The 19766-nt window shown below is 40.9% G+C and overlaps 2 protein-coding genes across 2 annotated transcripts; both read right to left on the bottom strand.

Annotated features, from left to right (window-relative positions):
* Positions 1-286: 286 nt before the first annotated feature.
* LOC102708504 lies at positions 287-6508 on the bottom strand. The gene is made up of 8 exons (XM_006649601.2): positions 6115-6508; positions 4509-4841; positions 4027-4286; positions 3519-3660; positions 3046-3417; positions 2796-2927; positions 2543-2671; positions 287-2454 (listed from the first exon to the last, which is right to left on the bottom strand). The coding sequence occupies exons 1-8, from the start codon at positions 6214-6216 to the stop codon at positions 406-408; spliced, it is 3519 nt and encodes a 1172-aa protein (XP_006649664.1). The 5' UTR covers positions 6217-6508; the 3' UTR covers positions 287-405.
* A 7953-nt stretch (positions 6509-14461) lies between these two features.
* Positions 14462-19547, bottom strand: LOC102708223 (metal tolerance protein 4). The gene is made up of 7 exons (XM_006649600.2): positions 19153-19547; positions 16912-17084; positions 16555-16753; positions 15762-15940; positions 15519-15669; positions 15044-15177; positions 14462-14953 (listed from the first exon to the last, which is right to left on the bottom strand). Exons 1-7 carry the CDS (start codon positions 19325-19327, stop codon positions 14774-14776), a joined length of 1191 nt encoding a protein of 396 aa, XP_006649663.1. The 5' UTR covers positions 19328-19547; the 3' UTR covers positions 14462-14773.
* Between the last annotated feature and the right edge of the window lie 219 nt (positions 19548-19766).

Genomic DNA, 19766 nt, shown 5'->3' with positions numbered 1-19766 from the left:
CATGAAAATTCTAAATGACATCTTAAAAATAGATGATATAATAGATGTTCTGTCGGAGCTTAACTTTTACTCTTCAAGATCCTGATGAAGGCATCAGGATGAGATAGATGTGCTGCTGGGGATGCTTTTAGGAACTGCTACTAGTTGTATATTTCCTTCTCTATCTTATCTTCCTGTTGGCATGCGGGCTTTACCGCATTTCTGAAATCTATGCCTTTACCAAGTTTTCGTACACGGTACACTCAGGGAATGACAAGCTACAATTTAGAACACAATGCAGCCAATGTAAGGAAAAAAAAACGCAAAGCATCTTTTATTTCGTCCGGATAATACAAATCACTCAACAAGTATTGTGACAACAACAGCAGCAACAAACAGTTCAGAGATCTCCCCCGTGTGTTGCCTTTATCTCGATATAAATGAAAACATACTGCCATTTTTTGAGCAAAACAGATTATATTCCTTGACATTAGTTTGCTCCCTCGAGCAAGGCTGAACTTGAACCTGAGCCAATGGTGTTCTTGCAGCTGCAGCTGACTCTCCACTCTTGTCATCTTTGGATGATGGTGGGGCAGGCGGAGCTATTGGCAGGTTGAACTGGAACAACGAGAAGGATGATGCACTTCCCTCGAGCGAGTTCTTATTCTCTTCTGGTGCATCCTTCAGGTCCAGCGGCTTAGTCTTAGAAGGATGCCTGTTTAGAGTCAGGTCTCCATGAGGACGGCCACCATTTTGATGCAATCCATTTGGGTAAGTTGGCGATGGATGCACGACTCTAAAGTTTGACGTGGACTTCTGAATTGGCTCCTGAGGCGTATAACTAAAAGCAGGAGCTGGGTAGTGATGAACTTTGCTGTACTGCCCTGGGAAATCAGGAGACTGCTTTCCAGGTACTCCAAATCCGAGTGGATTGGAATAGAAGTGCCTCTGGTTGTACTGTAAGTATCCACTTGCTGGAGCTACCCAGGAATGGTTGTGGATTCCCATTGTGGCTGAAGAATGTGGAGGTACATGCATGCCTTGGTGATGCATCAGCTGATCTTGGAAAGGGGGTATGTTGAGTCCCAATATGTCATCGTGAGGCCGGCGCATGGCTTTTGGTTGGTACTCTCTGAAACCTTTTACTGCACAAGCCTCAAGTAAAGACCGTGAAACGGTCTTTGTTGACGGAGCTTCCGTGATGCTATTAACTCTTTCTGGAGATTCCTCAGAGTCGGATGACGATGATTCTTGATGTTGAGCGCTCAAAGAAGTCACACTACTTGTGCTGCTTTCTCTATCTGCTTCACTCGTACATGAAGATGAGCCATCAGAACTGGCAGAGTTCATCATTAGCTCTTCATCATGCCTAGAACCTCCATCTTTTGTCGAGTAGCGGTCTTGCTCCACCATAATAGTTCCACCACAACAAGTAACTTGGTTTTTCTCATTGTTTTCACATGGCTGGTCTGTTTCTGAAATACCCCTGGATCTTTCAGAAGATTGACTTGGTGGTTCATATCCGGTGTCAAAATTTGGACATTCACTGATATCATGCTCCACTAATTTGGGTGAATCGACGTTGCAAACTGCTCCTGACACATTATTTTTGTTGTCTAAAACATTCTTCTTTTGAGTATCCATTGGCTCCCATACTTGCTTTGGAACATTTTTCTGCTGTGTATTACCAGTACGGCTTTCTTTCGACACAATAAAATTGTCCAATGGATAGCACCTGCGGTACTGCACCCTAGGTCTCTCGACTCCTGTTTTTCTTGCCATCTTCGTCTCCCTACATGATCCAGCTGATGATGAAGAACAGTTGTCATTTATTGCGTAGTCATCACGAGGGTCACAGCTGAAGGAAATATAGTTGTGTCTATCCCTTGTTCTGTTATTTGTAGTAAACATTGAGCTACAACTTCGGGCACTATGTCTTGTCCTTTCCTTTGATTGCCACTGAAAATGACCAGCGCTTCCAGTTTCATTTCCGCATTCATCATAGCAACAAGATGACTGATCTTGAGGGAAATCCTTTCTCAATCTCAGATTCCGTCTAGATGATTTTGATTGCCCAGATGTGGAAAGGTCACTGCTATTTGTTGGAGCAAATTCTGTCAATGTATTGCAGTAGTCCATATTATTTTGCCCATTAACCTCGCTGCAATCAGTTTGATCAACAAAGGTGTCAGGGGAGCAAAGATCCACAGCTGTGGTATTATCTTCTTCACTAGCTGAATCTCTAGAGTCAGGAGTATTGGTTGATTCATCATTAGTAGATGTTGAGTTTCTGAGAGTTGAAGATGAAGTATCATCTGATGATTTTGGCTCAAGAAGTTGCTTCCCTTTATCCCTGTCCTTTTCTTTTAGCCTCTCTTTCCTCCTGTGCTTCTTCTCTCTCTCTTTTGTTCTCCTCCTCATCCTACGCTCTTGTTCATCTTGTTTTTCTTTCTCTTCTTCCTCAAGAAGCTTGTTCTGCAAGAAGTGTGTCAACAAAGTTGATGTGCACAAATCATGGATGATAGAAAACATTTTAATATTTCTATCCAGTTACCACAAGTACCTGCTTTTCCAACGTAATAATTTCTTTGCATGCTACATGGACTCGCTCTTCCAAAAGTTCTAATGCAAGAGACACAAAAACACTGTGTGCATTTTGCCGAGCTGTACCTTCTCTGAATGCCTTCTCGACCTGCAATTAACCCATAGCATATGCTTAAGCATGTAGCGTAAACGTATGAAATTTTAGAAGAAAAAAACCCAGAAAATCTTGACTGGATCTTGGTAACTAGAGCAACCACTACTAGTAATATTACCTGTTCTTTAAATATCACTGCAGCAGCATCTAACAGAAATTCTCTTGCTAGTTCAGGACTTTTAGCATGCTTCTGTGGATGTAAGCCATCGCCATCAAGATCAGCTCCATCCCTGTCCATGGCATCATCTTCCTGGAAATATTTTTATGGGTCAGAAACTCAGAATGGCAACTTTTAACACCACTAATAAATGTCCTAATTAAGGGTAGCCTAGTTATATATAAATCCACCATAGGTGGTAATCACGTACGTCCTCCTCCTCAGCCTCTTCAGCATGCTCAAAGAAACTTCTGATACTTTCACCCTTTGTAATTGTCACAAAACCATTTCCTACCACCAGTCTGTGGTGAACACATGATTGGCCCTTCAAGGCGTGTGCTTTAACACCCAGCTCTGTGTAGCTGCCATCAAGCTTCCAAGCTCTCAAAGTTATGAAATAGTCTTCAAACTGATCAAGATTAATACCATCTCTGTGGACTTGAGCATTCATCCCAACATCTTCGAAGGCAAAAACATCAGATTGTCCTTCATCTGTCCCAATGGCCCATTCAAAATGATGATAAGATCCATCAGCCTCTGATAAAGTTTGGCGCCAATCAATTATGACAGCATCCTCAAACACCTAGAAAATAGGCAAGTCACTTGTAACTTGTGTATAACTCAGAATCAAGTCATTGAATGGAAGTAAGAATAGTGAAGCAGGCATCAAGGAGGCACCCTGACCTCACACTGGAAATCAGTGTCTGCAACACAGAACCAACTGGTGCAGCGAGGTTCCCTCCGAATGCGTTTCAGTTCTTTCAGTTCCTTGAATTCACGGATAACATTCCTTCGGCAATCTCGGCAGAATCTCTTGCTCTCAAACCTATTGACAGTTTTATTTCAAAATTTTAAAATGTATCTTACAATAATCAATTGTTAGTTGCTGGGAAATACAAAAAGAAGATGCATTATTGGGGGGAAATGGCTTCCTACAGATCTAGCTAGATCATAGATGGCTGTCAGCGAATGGAGAAAATATCAGGCCCTCATTATATTTTTGCATCGGATATACTAATAAAATCTTCCATGATCATTAAGTAGAAATCCAGTGAATATTTGCAAACCAGTTATGAACTCATAGTTAACTAGGTTATTAATGTTCATGGACTGACTGCCTATTCTGGTCAAAACAGTTTATTTTCATTAACTTGAATTTGCATGATACAGAGGTCATCTTCATTGTGCTCACCTACGCATCAGTCTTTCCATGAAATCCTCCTCCTTCATGCGCAGAAGAGATAATCTAGTTTCTTCACTCAATGCTGACCAGAAATCCACCAGTGTATCACATGAAAGGCGGGCAGTATGCAGAGCACAAGTTTCTCGTGTTCCATACCCCCTGCTATAACTAGCTATTCGTTGGCTAATCCATCCTCGACCACTGCCACCACATGCATCAGGATAAAGCATCTCTCTTTCCCTTTCTCTTGCCCGTGCGTTGTCAAACACCTGATTAAAGCAATGTTGAATTCATTAAGGTTAAGCTAATCAAGTAAACCTATCCTGAACTAGCAATGAAACTTCTAGGTGAACCCGGCAAACATGACTTGAAGGTTTCTTAAGAAAGTAACACAAATGATCGATATAAAAATCATAGGAAATTAGTTATTAATTGTACAATCGCCAGTGAAGAGCAGAACAAGGAATTACGAACCCAAGTTGCAAACTTACATTCTGAAGGGCAAGCAATGACTTTGTATTTACAAAGCAGTCAAGAAGTGTAAGGATGCCATCCTTTGTTGCTATGAGGCCTCCCCATGGATGAACTGATGGGTCTTCTTGTTCCCCTTGCCTAATCCTTGGTTCCCCAGTTGTATTCAGACGATTAATATCCGAACCATCACGCTGTAGCGTCTTCCCATACATGACTATTTGCGTGAAACTTTCCAGAAGCAATCCATTGCACCTTGAGCAGTACAAATTCTTGCGTGCTTGCTCGATGAGGGTTTGCTTATCCAATTTTAGAAGCTCCTGCCGCGCTTGAGGAGGAAGGTCATTCCAGAACTGAAACAAGTTTAATCCAATATGGCTATCACAAAACCTCCATAACATTAAGAAATACACACTTAAATAAGCTCTTTGGTTGACTTTCCAGTACAAATGAAAGTGCTTGCTACGGAGTACTACTTCAAAGACACAAAAAGAATAAAAATGAGTATAATATATTCAACGATAAATGAAATGCTCTGGAGTAGTTCAATCACAGTACAATTAATCACTACTCTAATCAAGACTATTGGAGCATAGCATTTAAATTTAAAGCATGAAAGTAAAGAGGTGGTGCACGATTGGAGGTGCTTCAAGAGAGCTGCGAGCAAAATATCTGTGTGTCAAAATGCGGAAAGATGTTCAATGATCGTTATGTCTTATTCAGCAGTTACTATTCTATTAAATTATATTTACGACTATACTAGCTTATCAGCTTGCTGAAATGGAAGAAAACAAATAATAGGATGAACAATTGAACAAAAGCAAAAGGCGTGAAGATTTATGATTGAAGAGAACATTTTGCATAGTTTGCTGGTAAGAACAGAAACTCATAACAACTTCACAGAACTTGCAAAAGGTAAACATTCTGCACGAGTCAATAGCTTGTTTTCCTAAAATTGTTCTGACAGAATTTATTTCCTAACAAGAATAGTTTCACACACCAGATTTCATCCGCATAACACCATTTATAGACTACTCGAATTGAACATCATGAACGACCTGAAACCAGTCCCCATCCTTTTCTACTGGAATATCTCAAATCAAGTGCCCTATGCTTGTGCAGAAACATTACATTACTGACGAATGACCAATCCAATTCCAAAATTCACACAGAAAGTAACCGATAACACCATTTTTGTTCCCCACCTTTATATAACAAACTAGAAGTACAAATCTACCTGCCACCATCTATTAGAGCAATGTACCGCCAGAATCAGCTCAAATCAAGTACAATCGAGCTTCTCATAAAGTCAAAATTAGCATATATATGCCCATCGTGGGCACCAAGAGCAACCTGATTGAATCCAAGCACCAAAATTCACCGCGCAAATGAACTCACAAGCTTAGGGGCAAATCCAGATCAACCAAACACCTAGCTTTCCCAGACGCCACCTGCAGACAACTCTTCTGCGAATTACGCGCAAGCAAAAAACGCCAATCAAGTCACACGCAAGCAAGCAGCTCAGTCCGATCCTCGGGAACACCACATCGATTACCCCGAATTCCCACCGCTGACGTCAAAACTCATCCCGACCCGACCAAAGTCTGGATGCCCCGCCGAGCGTACCTTCTGGAGGCGATCCAACGTGATCTCGTCCCGCCGCCGCGACCAGATCCCCGATCCCGACGCCGCCGCCGCCACCGCCGTATCCGCTGCCACGCCCGGCATCACGCCCCCCCCCCTCTCAGCTTCCAGAGACGCCCTCAACGCAGCGACGAGCTCGCCCCCGATCCACCGCCCATCCAAGTGGTCGCCGCCAGCTACGACGCAGCAGGAGGTGGTGGTCGCTCGCCGCAGCTGGGCCCCCGGGTCCGATCGGCCGCCGCCGGTGGCTCGGCGAGGGGGTTTTGGCCTAGACGGCGAGTCGAGATGGGAGGAGGGGAGCGGCGAGGCGAGGCGAGAGCGAGACCAGGCGAGGCGGGGTAAAAAGAGGGGGAGGGGGAGGAGGGATGAAATGGGGGAGGGAACGCGACGACACCGTACGCTTTTTAACCGCCACGGTTAGACCCGCGTCGTGGGTTGCGATGTCCGGAACAACATGGGTTCTACCAGCTGTTTAAGCGGGATTTGCTGTAACAAAAAATCAGTTTAGTCGAGGCGTTGGTTCGCTAAAATACACTGGTGTGTAACAGCCATTCTATACAAAACACTACTCCCTCCGTCCCAGACTATAATAGATTTTGACTTCTACTTTATAATATTTGACTACTTGTCTTATTTAAAAAAATTGAAAAATATTATTTATTTATTATTATTATTTTCTTTATTATTAAAATTAATTTAAGTATTACTTATAAATTTTTATATTTACACTAAATTTTTGAATAAAACGAATTGTCAAAAATTATAAGTAAATAGTCAAAATTCCTTCTTATCTAGGACAGAGGAGGTAGCCATTATTTCTACGCTCTATGCTCTATGTTATATGTTATAGAGAAACTAACTAGACAATGCTTTTAATTATATTGCAAACACTGCTAATTTATATATGAATTTAATGTCACGTATCTTTTTACATCATGTCTGTATTGTGTATAGACTACGTGTCATACAAGATATAATTTTCTTTTTTCTTCATTTAATCACTTGTCATGTTATTGATCTCTCATTCATGTGATAATTTATTTAATTTTATAGATATAATCCTAGTTACTATATCGTATCGTGAATGCTCTAATATTGTCGCGTGATATTTTTCTCCTGTCTTTGTCTTTATTTTGTTCTTTAAAGTTTAACAGTATTTATTTTCTTTTGTTAGGGTATGATTTAAGTTTTTAGTTATTTAGCATGGTTTGTACTAGTAGTACCATCTTGACTATGCTCTTGTCTAGAAGAACATGGGTTCTAGCTGTTTTGGGATTTTAAGCCGGATTTGCTGTAAAAATCAGTTTGACCAAGGCAGAGGTTTGGTAAATGCACTTGTGTCAAATGCTGTCGCGTGACGTTTTTCTCGCTTCCTTGACTTTATTTTCTTTTTTAAAGTTTAACCATGTTTATTTTCTGCCAGAAGCTTATGATTAAGCTTTTAGGTATTTATAAGTATGGTTTATACTAGTAGTACCATCTTGATTATGCTGTGTATGGGTAGTTTCTTGTTTGTGTTTAATTAAACCGTGCGGTTGGTCTGTCAAGTCGCTCTAATATAAAAATAAGATAAGTCATGATATTGTTTTCATTTCTTTTAAGCGTGGCACTTTGACGATGAGATGGTGGTGACGAACCATGATTTTTCTTCCAAATATATTTCTTTTTTTATTTGCAAAAAGAGTATTTAAAAAATATATGAAAATTAGTACTCGCTTCCTTTCACGTAAGAAGACTTTCTAGCATTACATAAATTCATTTGGATACCAATAAATCTAAAAAAATATAAAAAAATATACGTTGGTTTATAAATAAATCTAGGTAGCTGATAATATCCTATACTAAACAGGTTTCAACGTATAAATATTTGTAACATTTCTGCGTTGATCCCTATGATTCTTATGATTCTAGATCCAATTAAATGCTTAGAAAAGAAATCTAATTAATTCAGAAATTAACCCCTAAAGTGATTGAACGAAAATCTTTTGATATTTTTTCTCTATAATATTTATATTTTAGAAAAATGGTAATGTAAAATAACAGGGAAACAGTAGCGTTGACCAAGGATGTAACTAAGCGAAAGGGTAAGCGTTAGCCTAGGCTACTGAGCTACTCTCATCGTGCGGTATACCGATAGGTCCATCTCATCTAACGGCTTGGAGACATAACAATAGTTAATAGTGTCGCTAAACCCAATGACGATTTGGGGCTAACAGTAGTCCATAGTGACTAAAAATAATCCTTTAACATCTTCTTAGGCCACCTCCAACGAATATCTACAAACTATCTATAAGATGTACTATATATTTTTTAATAGAAGAGAGATAAAAGTTATCTTTTAATCAAGAGATATAGTCTCTTGCACATATTTTAATGTCAAGTTAGAATGAGTTGTAGGGTCATTTGTATTATGAGCTACTTGGTAAGAGCTAGATTATTGAAAAAGTTATCTTTTAGAATGCTTAGAAATAGTATGCTATCTCTATTATTGGAGGTGACCTTGGCCACCTCTAATGGGTATCTATAAGCTATTTATAAACTATATTATATATTTTTTTAGGTATCTATAGCTATACTATACAATTTTTAATAAAAAGAGAGATAAAAGCTATCTCTTAATCAAGAGATAGTCTCTTGCAAATATTTTAATGTCAAGTGAGAATGAATTATAGAGTTATTTGTATTATGAGTTATTGGCTAAGAGCTAGACCATTGAAAAGTTCGTTTTTTAAAATGCTTAGAGATAGTATGTTATCTCTAGTAGTATGTTATCTCTATTGTTGGAGATGACCTTTGTCTATAATAAACAAACTAAAAAGAGCAATTTTACTATCCTTGAGAATGTATCACTGTTTTTTATGTAAAATTTGATACCTCTTAGTACCTTAAGATAGTAAAAGGTACTAAATTTTATATAGAAAACGGTGCTACCTCATGTTATCTTCTTAAACATCAAAAAAATGCTCAAATAAAAATATTTACATTTTAAAATAGAGTGGTTCTTAGTTTCAGACCATCAGTTTTAGAAGACTAACTAATCCATTAGATATCTGCTATAATATAAACAATTCACACGAGAAAATTTCCTAAAACTCATTGAAACATAAACAGCAGTTTTTGAACCTATCATTGATCACACACTAATTGAAATAAACAGATTTACCTTTCAGACACCAACCAAAATAACCAGGCAACCGGCACTAAACTTTCTGCTTTAGACTTTTCAGGCAATGACATAAAAAAGCAGAGGCATGGAAAGGACTGGAAAAGAGACACGAAAAACTCAAAAGGGAAAGCTAAGGAACAACGGATCGGTGTCAGATGGCAAGCAAAAGGCAAGGCTTTCTGGATCGCGTGCTGGCTGCAAAGCCTCACTGCCGTCGAACCCCACTTGACAGTTTGTTTTTTCTATACTATTCTCCTCACGTTGGAAGGGAAAAATTCCAAACAGCCATGGCACAGCGGTATAAGGGCACACAAATGTTCTTATTAGCCGTCTCTCTCAGTCGTTACATAAGTAAATTTGATGACGTGAAAGAAAGAGAAAGAAAGAGAGAGAAAAATTATTGTTATGTATGACAACGGCTTAGAGTCAACTTTTAGCATTTATTAAATAAAACTTTCTTACATGAGAATGTATAACAAGGAAACTAGCTTAATAAAATATATTTTATTGTATTAATGAAGAGACCACACCTAACTCTACCTTTATATGTATTATTTTAAAATAGACTCTTATTACTGACGTGGCTTAAGATAGAGCCCACGGTACGCTCTCCAATAGTAAACGTCTGGTTGTTGAAAGTGCGATGAACTGCGAGCTGTACACAAACTGTTAGCCGGATTTGTCTCCTCTTCGGCATACGTACAATCCAAGCAATTAAGCATACACTTTTCCATGACCACATCCTCGTGCCAAATACATTGGGTCCCGAAGACCGGAACAGCAGGGTGAACGCCGAAAACAAAGCTAAAACTGTTCCAAAGAACTCAAGAAAATCGTTGGACCGTCCACTCCTCGTCACGGGATGGGTCGGGCTCGGAGCCCCGCGACGTCACGCCGCGATGCATCGCACCTGGAGGCTGGAGCGATGGGTGGTGGACTGGTAGAGTTGCGCCGGTGCGCGCATGCGCATGCGCACGGGCGGGAGCTGTCTGCGCATGATGGGGAGAGGGTGGATGGAGATTTTTTTAAAAAAACATTTTTAACAAATAATTTTAATTTTAAACATGCGAGGTAAATATTTTTATTATTTGAATTTTTTTATCACGTCATTTAATCTGATGTGCTGTCATGATTGATGAGTACTTAAGGATGTATTTAGTTCATGATCAAGCAGGGATAGGATATGGCCGTCTATATCTAGAGGATATGGTCATCCATTTTTTTTTTGGTTGGCGAGTAAAATTAGTCAATTTTTCATTAGGTTGAAGGGATAAGAAGGGGATATATTGAGCCAGTTTTTTGTTTGTTTAGCATGATGAATAGTTGTTACGATCACCTTTGTGAGAATGTCCAATCACTCACGGTACAATATTTCTCTCTTTAAAAACAATCTAAGTTTAATTTTAATAGCATGTAACAAAAAGAGAACAAAATGATCGAGGTAAAAAAATCATATAGTAAATGAAATGAAAAAAACGAAAGAGAAAATAAAAAAATCCCAGTAATGCCCCCAGTTCATCGTCGTCGTCGAGCCATCGCCGCCCCCGCTCCCGCGTTGGTCCCGCCCTTGCTCGACGCCGGTTGCCGACCCCGCTCCGCCCTAGCTCGAGCACGGCCATCGCTCCCGCGCTCACGCCCAGACGGTCCTGCTCCTGCGCTCGCTTAAGGGCGGCCACGGCTCCCACGCCGATCGCCACCCTTGTCCCCTGCTCTCGTGCCCGTGCCGCCTAGATCGAGCACGGCCGCCGCTCCCGCTCTCATGCTCGATGGCGGCCACGGCTCCCACGTCAGCCGCCGCCCCCGTCCCCGTGCTGCCCCAGCATGAGCGCGGACGCCGCTCCCTCTCCTGCGCCCGGTCGCCGCTCCCGCTCTCGACGGCCGCCGCCGTCGGCCCCGCACCGGTCGCCGCCCTAGCTCTTGCGGCCGTGCCGGTCGTAGCCCCCGGTCGCTCGACGTCGGCCGCGGCTGCCGCGTCGGTCCCCGCCCCTTCTTCGCTGGCTCTATCCGGTGATGCGGAAGGAGGTGACGCAGAAGGAGGCCCTTGCTCGCTCGGTCCAGGCGGGCGGCTGTGTTCGAGCAATTTGCTCGGAGCTCTCCATCCAACATCTGAGCAGAATATTCCCTGTTAGGCCATCATATCCTTCTTTCGTCCAGCAACAAACACACCTAAAAATCGGCGACCAAATTATATCCACCCATGTCCTACCATCTAAACACACCCTAACGTGATCACGCCAGTCAGCTTAGCTTACCATATCTTTATGCCACTCAGGAACGGTGGTACTTCCAACGGTGAAAATAAGGAGATTCAGTAGTATAATTATTATTGAAATTGTTTTTAAAATAAAAAAAATACATGGATGGATGCCACCGTGTCGTCTGGGCGAGGGAGACGTTATGTCCCATGTGCGAGATCCGGGGACCAGGGGGGCACGCACGCAGGGGGCGATGATGACACCCGTCTTCATAGGCCTAGGCCGCACGGCACGGTGTGCGCCGATGGTGGATTGATGGCCCATGCAACTGTACGCCTGTGCAACAGTGCGAGTGCCGCTTAAATCTGACGACACAGGAAATGATCAGTGATGTGGTCATGTGTGCTCATGTGGGTACACATTCCTGGCCTGCTACTGCACCCAGGAAGGATCTGATTTTTGTCACGTGCTGATCTGATCGATCTCGTGAAGGCGATACGCGGCTATACATTGACCTTAGAACTTCTCTACGGAATTATTGGCTGTTGATGTAAATTTTTAGATTTATACTCCTCCGTTTTTTATTTAATATTGACATATTGTTGATTTTTTTATCTACCTACGGTTCATCTCATTTGATTTTTTAGAAATATGTAAATTATAAACCATGTTACATATGTCCTAACTTCTACCCCTATCCCATATAAGTCATATAGTAGATTTGATTTAGAAGTTATATGAGTTAAAAGTTAGGTAATTACGACCATCGTTGAAGGGCAGAAAGTCTAGCAAAATCTAGCCTCTCCTTTTTGTTGATTGGAGAACTAGAGCATATACTTTATGAGTTAGAAGTTAGGACCTACAAAGGCTGTATTTTTTTTCTAGATGAATAATGAAGGATGAAAAATTATTTGATTTTCTAATAGTTATCTGATGATATAAACAATGAAATTAATTGCTATAAAGTTAAAATTTTACTTGAAAATTTGAGATGATGAACTTATATATAAAATCGTTTTAAAAAACATACCATTTAAAAGTTTGAAAAGCATGCACGTAAAAACAATGACCCAAACAAACGCAGCCATAACACTATTTGGTTTTTTAGCGGGGTTGTTTTATTACCCACTATGCCGAAAACTTTGGAATGGCAGCCAACCAAGCAGCTGAGTTCTTACTTTAACTTCTACATTGTTGTAACATTAGGCCCTCACCAAGAAATACGATGTTATGATGTAAGATACAAAACATGGCCCTACAAATGAGACTACAGGTTAATTCGCTTCATTATATAGCATAAACATTATATAAAAAACCAAGCAAAAACATCAATTGATATTGTCATTGTCATTGTCGATGTTCGGCGTATAAACATTAGACATACAAATTTATATATATACACACTCTCTCTATTAAAAAATCTACATATACACCAATATTATATATACAAAAAAAATTATAGATACAAACTAAGGGTCTGTTTGGGAGCACTCCAACTCTAGAAAATCAACTTCGGATCAGCAAATCTAGGATTCGTAACTTTAGAATTAGCAAATCCAGGATCCCGAGTACACGTTTGACAAATTCGTGTATCCAACCCTAGAAAAAGAAGAGCTTGGTGAGATATGACATTTTTGCCTTTTTACTATAGCAAGTACTTATATTGAAGGGATCCTAAATATTAGGGAGATCCATTCTGTCATCCATGAAGGGCCACCGAACACGGAAGGGGCAGTGGCGCCCTAGGGTTTGGCGGTCAGGGAGGAGGACGGTCCACTGTTCAGGATGAACAGTACCCCGTGAACAGTAACAGGGGGGTTGGGTTTCTCTTTTTTTTTTAAGAAGGGGTACATATATAATGGGTAGCATTGGTAGGTAATTACCTATCAACTTCATGTTTAGGTTGATAAGGTTGATTTTTAGAGCACCCCTTGAGGAGCTCTAGGAAAAATATGGACTTGGCCTCCAACTCCAGGATTTTTTTTGGATTCGGAGTTTCTAGGCTTGGACGCGTTTGGCAGAAAAAAAAAGTTAGAGCAAAGTTCAAAATGTTGGAGTCGAGTTATGCCAAACAGGCCCTTAATATATAGAAATCTTTATACATCTTTTTACCAAACTTTAAATGATTTTTTCTTCAATGGAAACGAAGTAACCGTGTACCTATCGAGAAGGACTTATATTTTGTTTTGTCCTTCTCCGAAAAATCCAGGACCTTTATGTATTTTGTACAATTTCAAAGAGTTATCTTATAAAACTGGTGGTGAGCCTGGCGCTTTTAACATATAATCTGATACTATAGTCTCCTTATGCCTTAAAAAAAGGGGTTGCAAGTATAGATCGGAGGGTGTCAACGTCTTCACGGGGGAGGAAGTAGATCAGATTGAACTGTACACACTGTGACACAAATGTCACCTAACATGGCATTACAACAGACAGATCCGATCGACTGAATAATAATACCAGATGTATCATGTATGCCAGTGTGCGATTCCATCCATCCAGCGACCGAGCCAATCATGCGTGGCTTGCAGAGACAGTCAGGGCTCAGGAACGCGATCGCGGCCCACGGCCGTGCTACGGACTGCAACGGTACAACCACTAGTGACGAAGCGTACAACTGTAGAAGAATCATCCTGTACTCCTACAGCTTGCCATGCGAAGAAATTGCAGCAGAATTTTTCAATAAATGGATATTCGGTCTATCAAAGAGGCTTTAGTTTGTTATTTTGTATGCCTATCGGTTGTTGCTGACTGAATATTTGCCATTTTGCCGGATGCATTCCCCAATCTTTGCTCTGCTTCTGGTTGTCACGTACTGGGCTTATTCTGTTTATCTTTTGGAAAGGATGTTGGGCCTTATATTGGGCTGAAACTAGAAGATCATATTAGCCAGTGAGTTTTTTTTTTAATGTTTGAACATAACTTTCCAGGAAAGTAGCACACTTTTGTCAAACAAAGAAGATCAAACTTACAATTGACCTGAATTTCAGGGCAAAATTTTACTTGAGATCATCCAGAACGTGATTTCCATTTCTACCGAACTTTCCTCACAACAAAACTCTTAGGCGGAGGGGTTCACAAACTCAGTCCATACAATCTCTAAATAGGTACTTAACTAATACAGAACCTCTTAGGCCTACTTTAGAAATCATGGCCAGACAATCTCATTTGACTTCAGCCATTTCATATATAGCATAATGCAGAGTGTACACTGCACATCCTGCATGGCAAGCAAACAGCCAGGTAGTGCTCTGGTTTTACAGTGAAATTCAAATGGTGGTCATGGTTGGCTGCTAGGCAATTTGCTGAGGATGGAGTGCTCTGGCTTGTGGTCACACTCGAAATCAAGGTGAACAAATGCCCGCTCGACTTCTGGGAGCTCTTCGATCTTTATTTGAAGTGATTCTCCAATAGCATGAGCCTCCTTGAGGGGCAATTCCTCCGGGAGCTCAATGTCAACCTGCCAGTTCATTGATCAAATGAGCTGTGAACAATGTATTTACCTCAAAGAAAAAACAGCAAGACGAAATAGAACTTGAGAGGTGCAAACCTCAACAAAGTAAAGCACCCCAAAGGTATATGCTCGAACCGTATCAACACGCTTGATCTGAGGATGATGTCTGATGGCCAAATATGTCAACTTCTGGAGCATTTCTGGCGGAGCAGTTTCACCTACTAGGGACACTGCATCAAAGATAGAAACAAGCAGAATAAACACAAGGTATTATGCAGGAAATACTTAGATGATAATCCTAACTGTTGTTACACACAAAAAAATGATTCAGATTATTATTTGTTTTGGAAAACAACATGTTCCCTATAATCCTCCTGCTTCCTACATGGGTTAACTCATCAGATTATCATGTACATTAGTCCTATCAAAGCAATTAATCCCAAGTCCTAACAAGAGTCTGATGTGAAAAACTTCTTATTACGACAAACAGATAATGGTTAGGGTAGTAAGACAATGGGTGCATGCTATGGTGCCTATGTGGAGATTTAATATTGTCACGAGTAATGCAAACCTGCATTTTCCCACACGGTTCCAGACCAGTTTGTAATTGTGTACACTGCAAGGGCAATTGCACCAACTGGGTCAATCCACCAGTAGAACATGTCACCAAGGACAGCAGCAGCCAAACCCACAACATTCGTGACGACATCAAAATAATGATCCTGTGAATACCAACCCAAGAAACTTTGGGAAACTGCACTTATTTTGTTTCCAAGGCATCTATTGATATTAAAATATTGAGAAAGATTTAAACCTTAGCGTACGCCCGGACTATCTTGTTACCAGATGTTCTGCAGTAGAGCCAGAGGGCTAGCTTAACTACTGTTGCAAAAATCATGATTGAATATAGCCACGTGAGTTGCCCTGGAGTCAATTTATCTGGAGTCTCATTCACTATCAACTTTTCAACAGCTTGAACAAATACTTGGAATCCTGGAAATGCAATTAAAATGCACATTGCTGTGTTAATGCGTAATTTTGTGAAAGCTGACAAATTCTGTATTTTGAAAACAATACTGCTGAGTATTCAAAGTAGCAAGTAAATAATAGGAAACAGTTTTTAGCACACGGGTGTAGGTACACCCGTGTGCTTGCATGCCATCTAAATAGTCATCAAAAAATATGAAAAAAATTGACAAGATAGATTAATATGATTTATATCACTCCACAAACATGCAAGTTTAAATTCAACTTCTACAAGTTATAGCAAAAAAAAATAAACAAAACTGAAACTAAGTATACGCATATTAATAATTGTTTTTGTTATTTTTACAACAACTTGTAAAAGTTGAATTTAAACTTACATGTTGGTGGAGTGATATAACTCATGTTAAACTATCTTGTTAAATTTTTTCATAATTTTTTATGACTATTTAGATGGCATGCAAGGAACGGGTGTACCTACACCCGTGTGCTAAAAACTTGCTTCCAGTAAATAATCCCTCCGTCCCAAAACAAGTTTGAACTAGAAAGGTGAACTTGTTTTGGGAAGGAGGAAGTATTTGATTTGATTGTCCATACTTGGTCTGACAAAGATGCAAGCATACCTAAAGTAGCCATTACAGCAGCAAAGATGATGATTCCAACAGGCTGCACCCTCAGTTTACCAATAGGATACTTGTAGACGTTGATGCTCTTCATCGAGAGATGTGTGAACCAAAGGATACCACCAGCCATGAGATCAAGCAATGAGTCCAATGTGGAGGCAGCTATAGCAATTGATCCACTTTTAATTGTAGCATATATCTGATGATAGTGTGGAAGTTTAATAAAGTTAGCTAGATGAATGCGAACACACACACACACACACACAGAGAGAGAGAGAGAGAGAGAGAGAGAGAGAGAGAGAGAGAGAGAGAGAGAGAGAGAGAGAGAGAGATTAAAATGAATGGGGGAAGGACAACCTTCAATGCCAAAAGAATCATGTTTGCATAATTTGATATCTTCATGGCAAATTCACTCTGCTTTTGCTCCTCAATATCGTCTTCTTCACTAATCACATTGGATTCTTCAAGCGAATCAACTTCCTCAAAGGATCTCAAGGTGGCAAATTGTTTCTCGTAATATTCCTTCTCTCCTATATTAGATGAAAACCAGATCACAGGTAGGTAAAAGAGTATCTTTTGAGAATATAAAGAGACAATTTATTTGGTGTTACCCTTCATATGGATCATGGGGAACTGTCCAGGGTTATGAAATGTCAGGAATAGTTCATACAATATATTGGACTATGACAAAATTTATCTTAACAAGCATATGGGGTTTATGGTGAAAAAATTCTTGTGAATAAGAACAACCTCTGATAAAAATGAAGTAAACATAGGAACAACAAAAACAAACTCTTATATTCCAGGGTTCACATATTATATCTATACTTAATGTGAGTAGAATTTATAAGTAACGATACAGGACAACGCTACATCACTCCATTCCCTGCTGTTGGACCGACAAACAGAAACTCACATGAAAAAGATATGCGTTAATTCATACGACCGAGAACTTATTACTATGTAAGAAATACTAAGACAAAACACCACCTTATATTTCTCTATCTTCCTGGTACAAACTGTACTGTTCATTTTATATTATTTGTGAGTGTTTTCATCCAACAATTGTTAGCACAGTCTAAGATTGTTTATGAAATAGTTGATGTGTCTGTTTCTCCACGAGCAACAAGAAGGACAGTCCTGACACAGCTAGGCAAGATCGCATCAAACCATGGATAAACATAAATGAAAAAAACATCCCACCCGCCTCACTTATTTTAAAGAAAGAGACAGGGAAATGGCAATTCAATAATCAAATGTACAACCAACGAAATCTCATAACCAAATTTGTGCCTGCTATTGGTAGAGAAGTCAAAATTTTCCACTGGTAGGCGCAGAACATCCTGACAAATATATTGGTATTTAGCAGCCAGCGCCGGCTGATTTTTGTATATCTGACTATCTCTCCGGTTTGACAAACTGTAGTTTAGTCTTGACGTGTTTTATTATCTAAGCTACAATTACAAAAACATAAAGATCAAAGTTGGAAAGGTAAGTATATATTGCTATAATGAATTGAATGGCAGGCAGGCAGAACTGAAAAACCACAGAAAATTTCAGGTTAACAAAGGCTGGTATACCCTATTTGAGCAGCATTATTTTCCTGTCATCACATTACCCGGACTGGAGAATAGTATTTACTGTTCTAGTAGAGGAAATTGATGGTGAAAGTCCTGGTCCTCCTGGACAATGAAGAAATGCAGAGGCAGAAAGATCAAATGGATATGTTTCCTATTTTTTTAAAACTTTGATACCAGGTTCCTTTTGGTAGCAATTTGGAATTAACAAAAAAAAACTCTCTCTGGACTGTCTGGGAAAGCCTCTCCCTCCCCTAGCTACTGGTTTTGTTTCTTTTGGTTGTCTCTCTTGAACTATGTACTCTTCCCCCTTCTGGCTCCAAAAAAGAAGTTTGTCTATTAGGGCGAACAAGAAAGAAAAATCACCATTCTGAAGGATTTTTAACCAAAACATGCACAACTAATAGCTCTTCAAGCATCCTTAAAGAGCATTCAACGAATGATATCTGCCTAGGAGCATGCATCACACCATGACAAGCTGATAAAAACGTCACTTGAAGTTCTTTTTAGAACTCGGAGGAGATCTGCGTGTCATTCTATTAAGAGTCGCGCCTAATATATGTTACAATCTCGATAACCATATGAAATGACCACAGAGGAGGACCAAAAGATAGTAAACCCGAGAAACCGATCTGTCACCGTCAAACAGTACAAGAAAAGAGGACACGCAGAACAAGCATGCGCAGTTAGATGAGAATCAAGAATAGAAAAGGCGATTTTTTTTTTCAGAAATAAAACAACACGGACTGCGCGATCACCATAAAGAACGCCATTATCCACCGTGATTCCGAGAGCTAGTATCATCATCATCATACCAAAAGTCACCACCACCCAAGTGACTGTAACGAAAAGAAAGCCTATAAAAACCACACCTTCCATGCAACGTTTCCAACAGTCAAGAACCCAAACTTCTGTGCTAGGATCCGCGAAGACAGATCGATCAAAAAGGGGGGAAGAAATCAGAACGCAATCTCCAAGAAGAAGAAGCAGCAATGCGAGGAGGCCTGTCCAGCGTCAGTACCTTCGCGGAGGCCCTTGGAGCGGGAGAAGTCGACGTGGGACGGCCTCTCGGGGTCGACGGCGTCGAGCACCTTCCTGGGCAGCCTCGACACGAACTCCCCTCGCATCGACCCGACCGAGTTGCGCCGCCGCCCCGCCAGGAGCGGCGCCCGCGCGTCATTCCCCTTCTCCTCCATCGATCACACCGCCCCTGCCCTAGTGGGGGGAGCGCACTCGAGCCGGCGGTCCTCCTCCTCCTCCTCCGCTCTGCTCTCCCTCTTTCTCTCTCTCCTCTCCTCCCTCCTCTCTCGCTGTGAATCGTGATCGGGTATCGCTCGCGGTTCGTTTTCTTATTTTTGGCGTCTCGGCTGCGCGTCGTAGCGCATGGCGAGCGAGGCCGGGTGTCGCGTGCTTGTGCGGTGCGGCTGCGACGCCCTCTTATTAGAAGGGATTTTTTCTTTTTTTCACAGGAGGAAAGGTGGGGACTATTTCGCATGTGAGAGTAGCGTTGCACTGGGCTGGGCCGTCGATGGTGAGATGTGCGGTTCAGATCACGGTGCTGGCGCTGGGGTTACGGAGAACTGAGCTGTGAGGTTTGGTGAGAGATGTCGCCGTGTACCCCCATCAATTAAATTG

Source organism: Oryza brachyantha, chromosome 3 (genome assembly GCF_000231095.2).
Source record: "Oryza brachyantha chromosome 3, ObraRS2, whole genome shotgun sequence".
NCBI lineage: Eukaryota > Viridiplantae > Streptophyta > Magnoliopsida > Poales > Poaceae > Oryza > Oryza brachyantha.
Note: the sequence above shows the minus strand (reverse complement) of the source record. Positions and strands in the feature narration are given on the sequence as shown.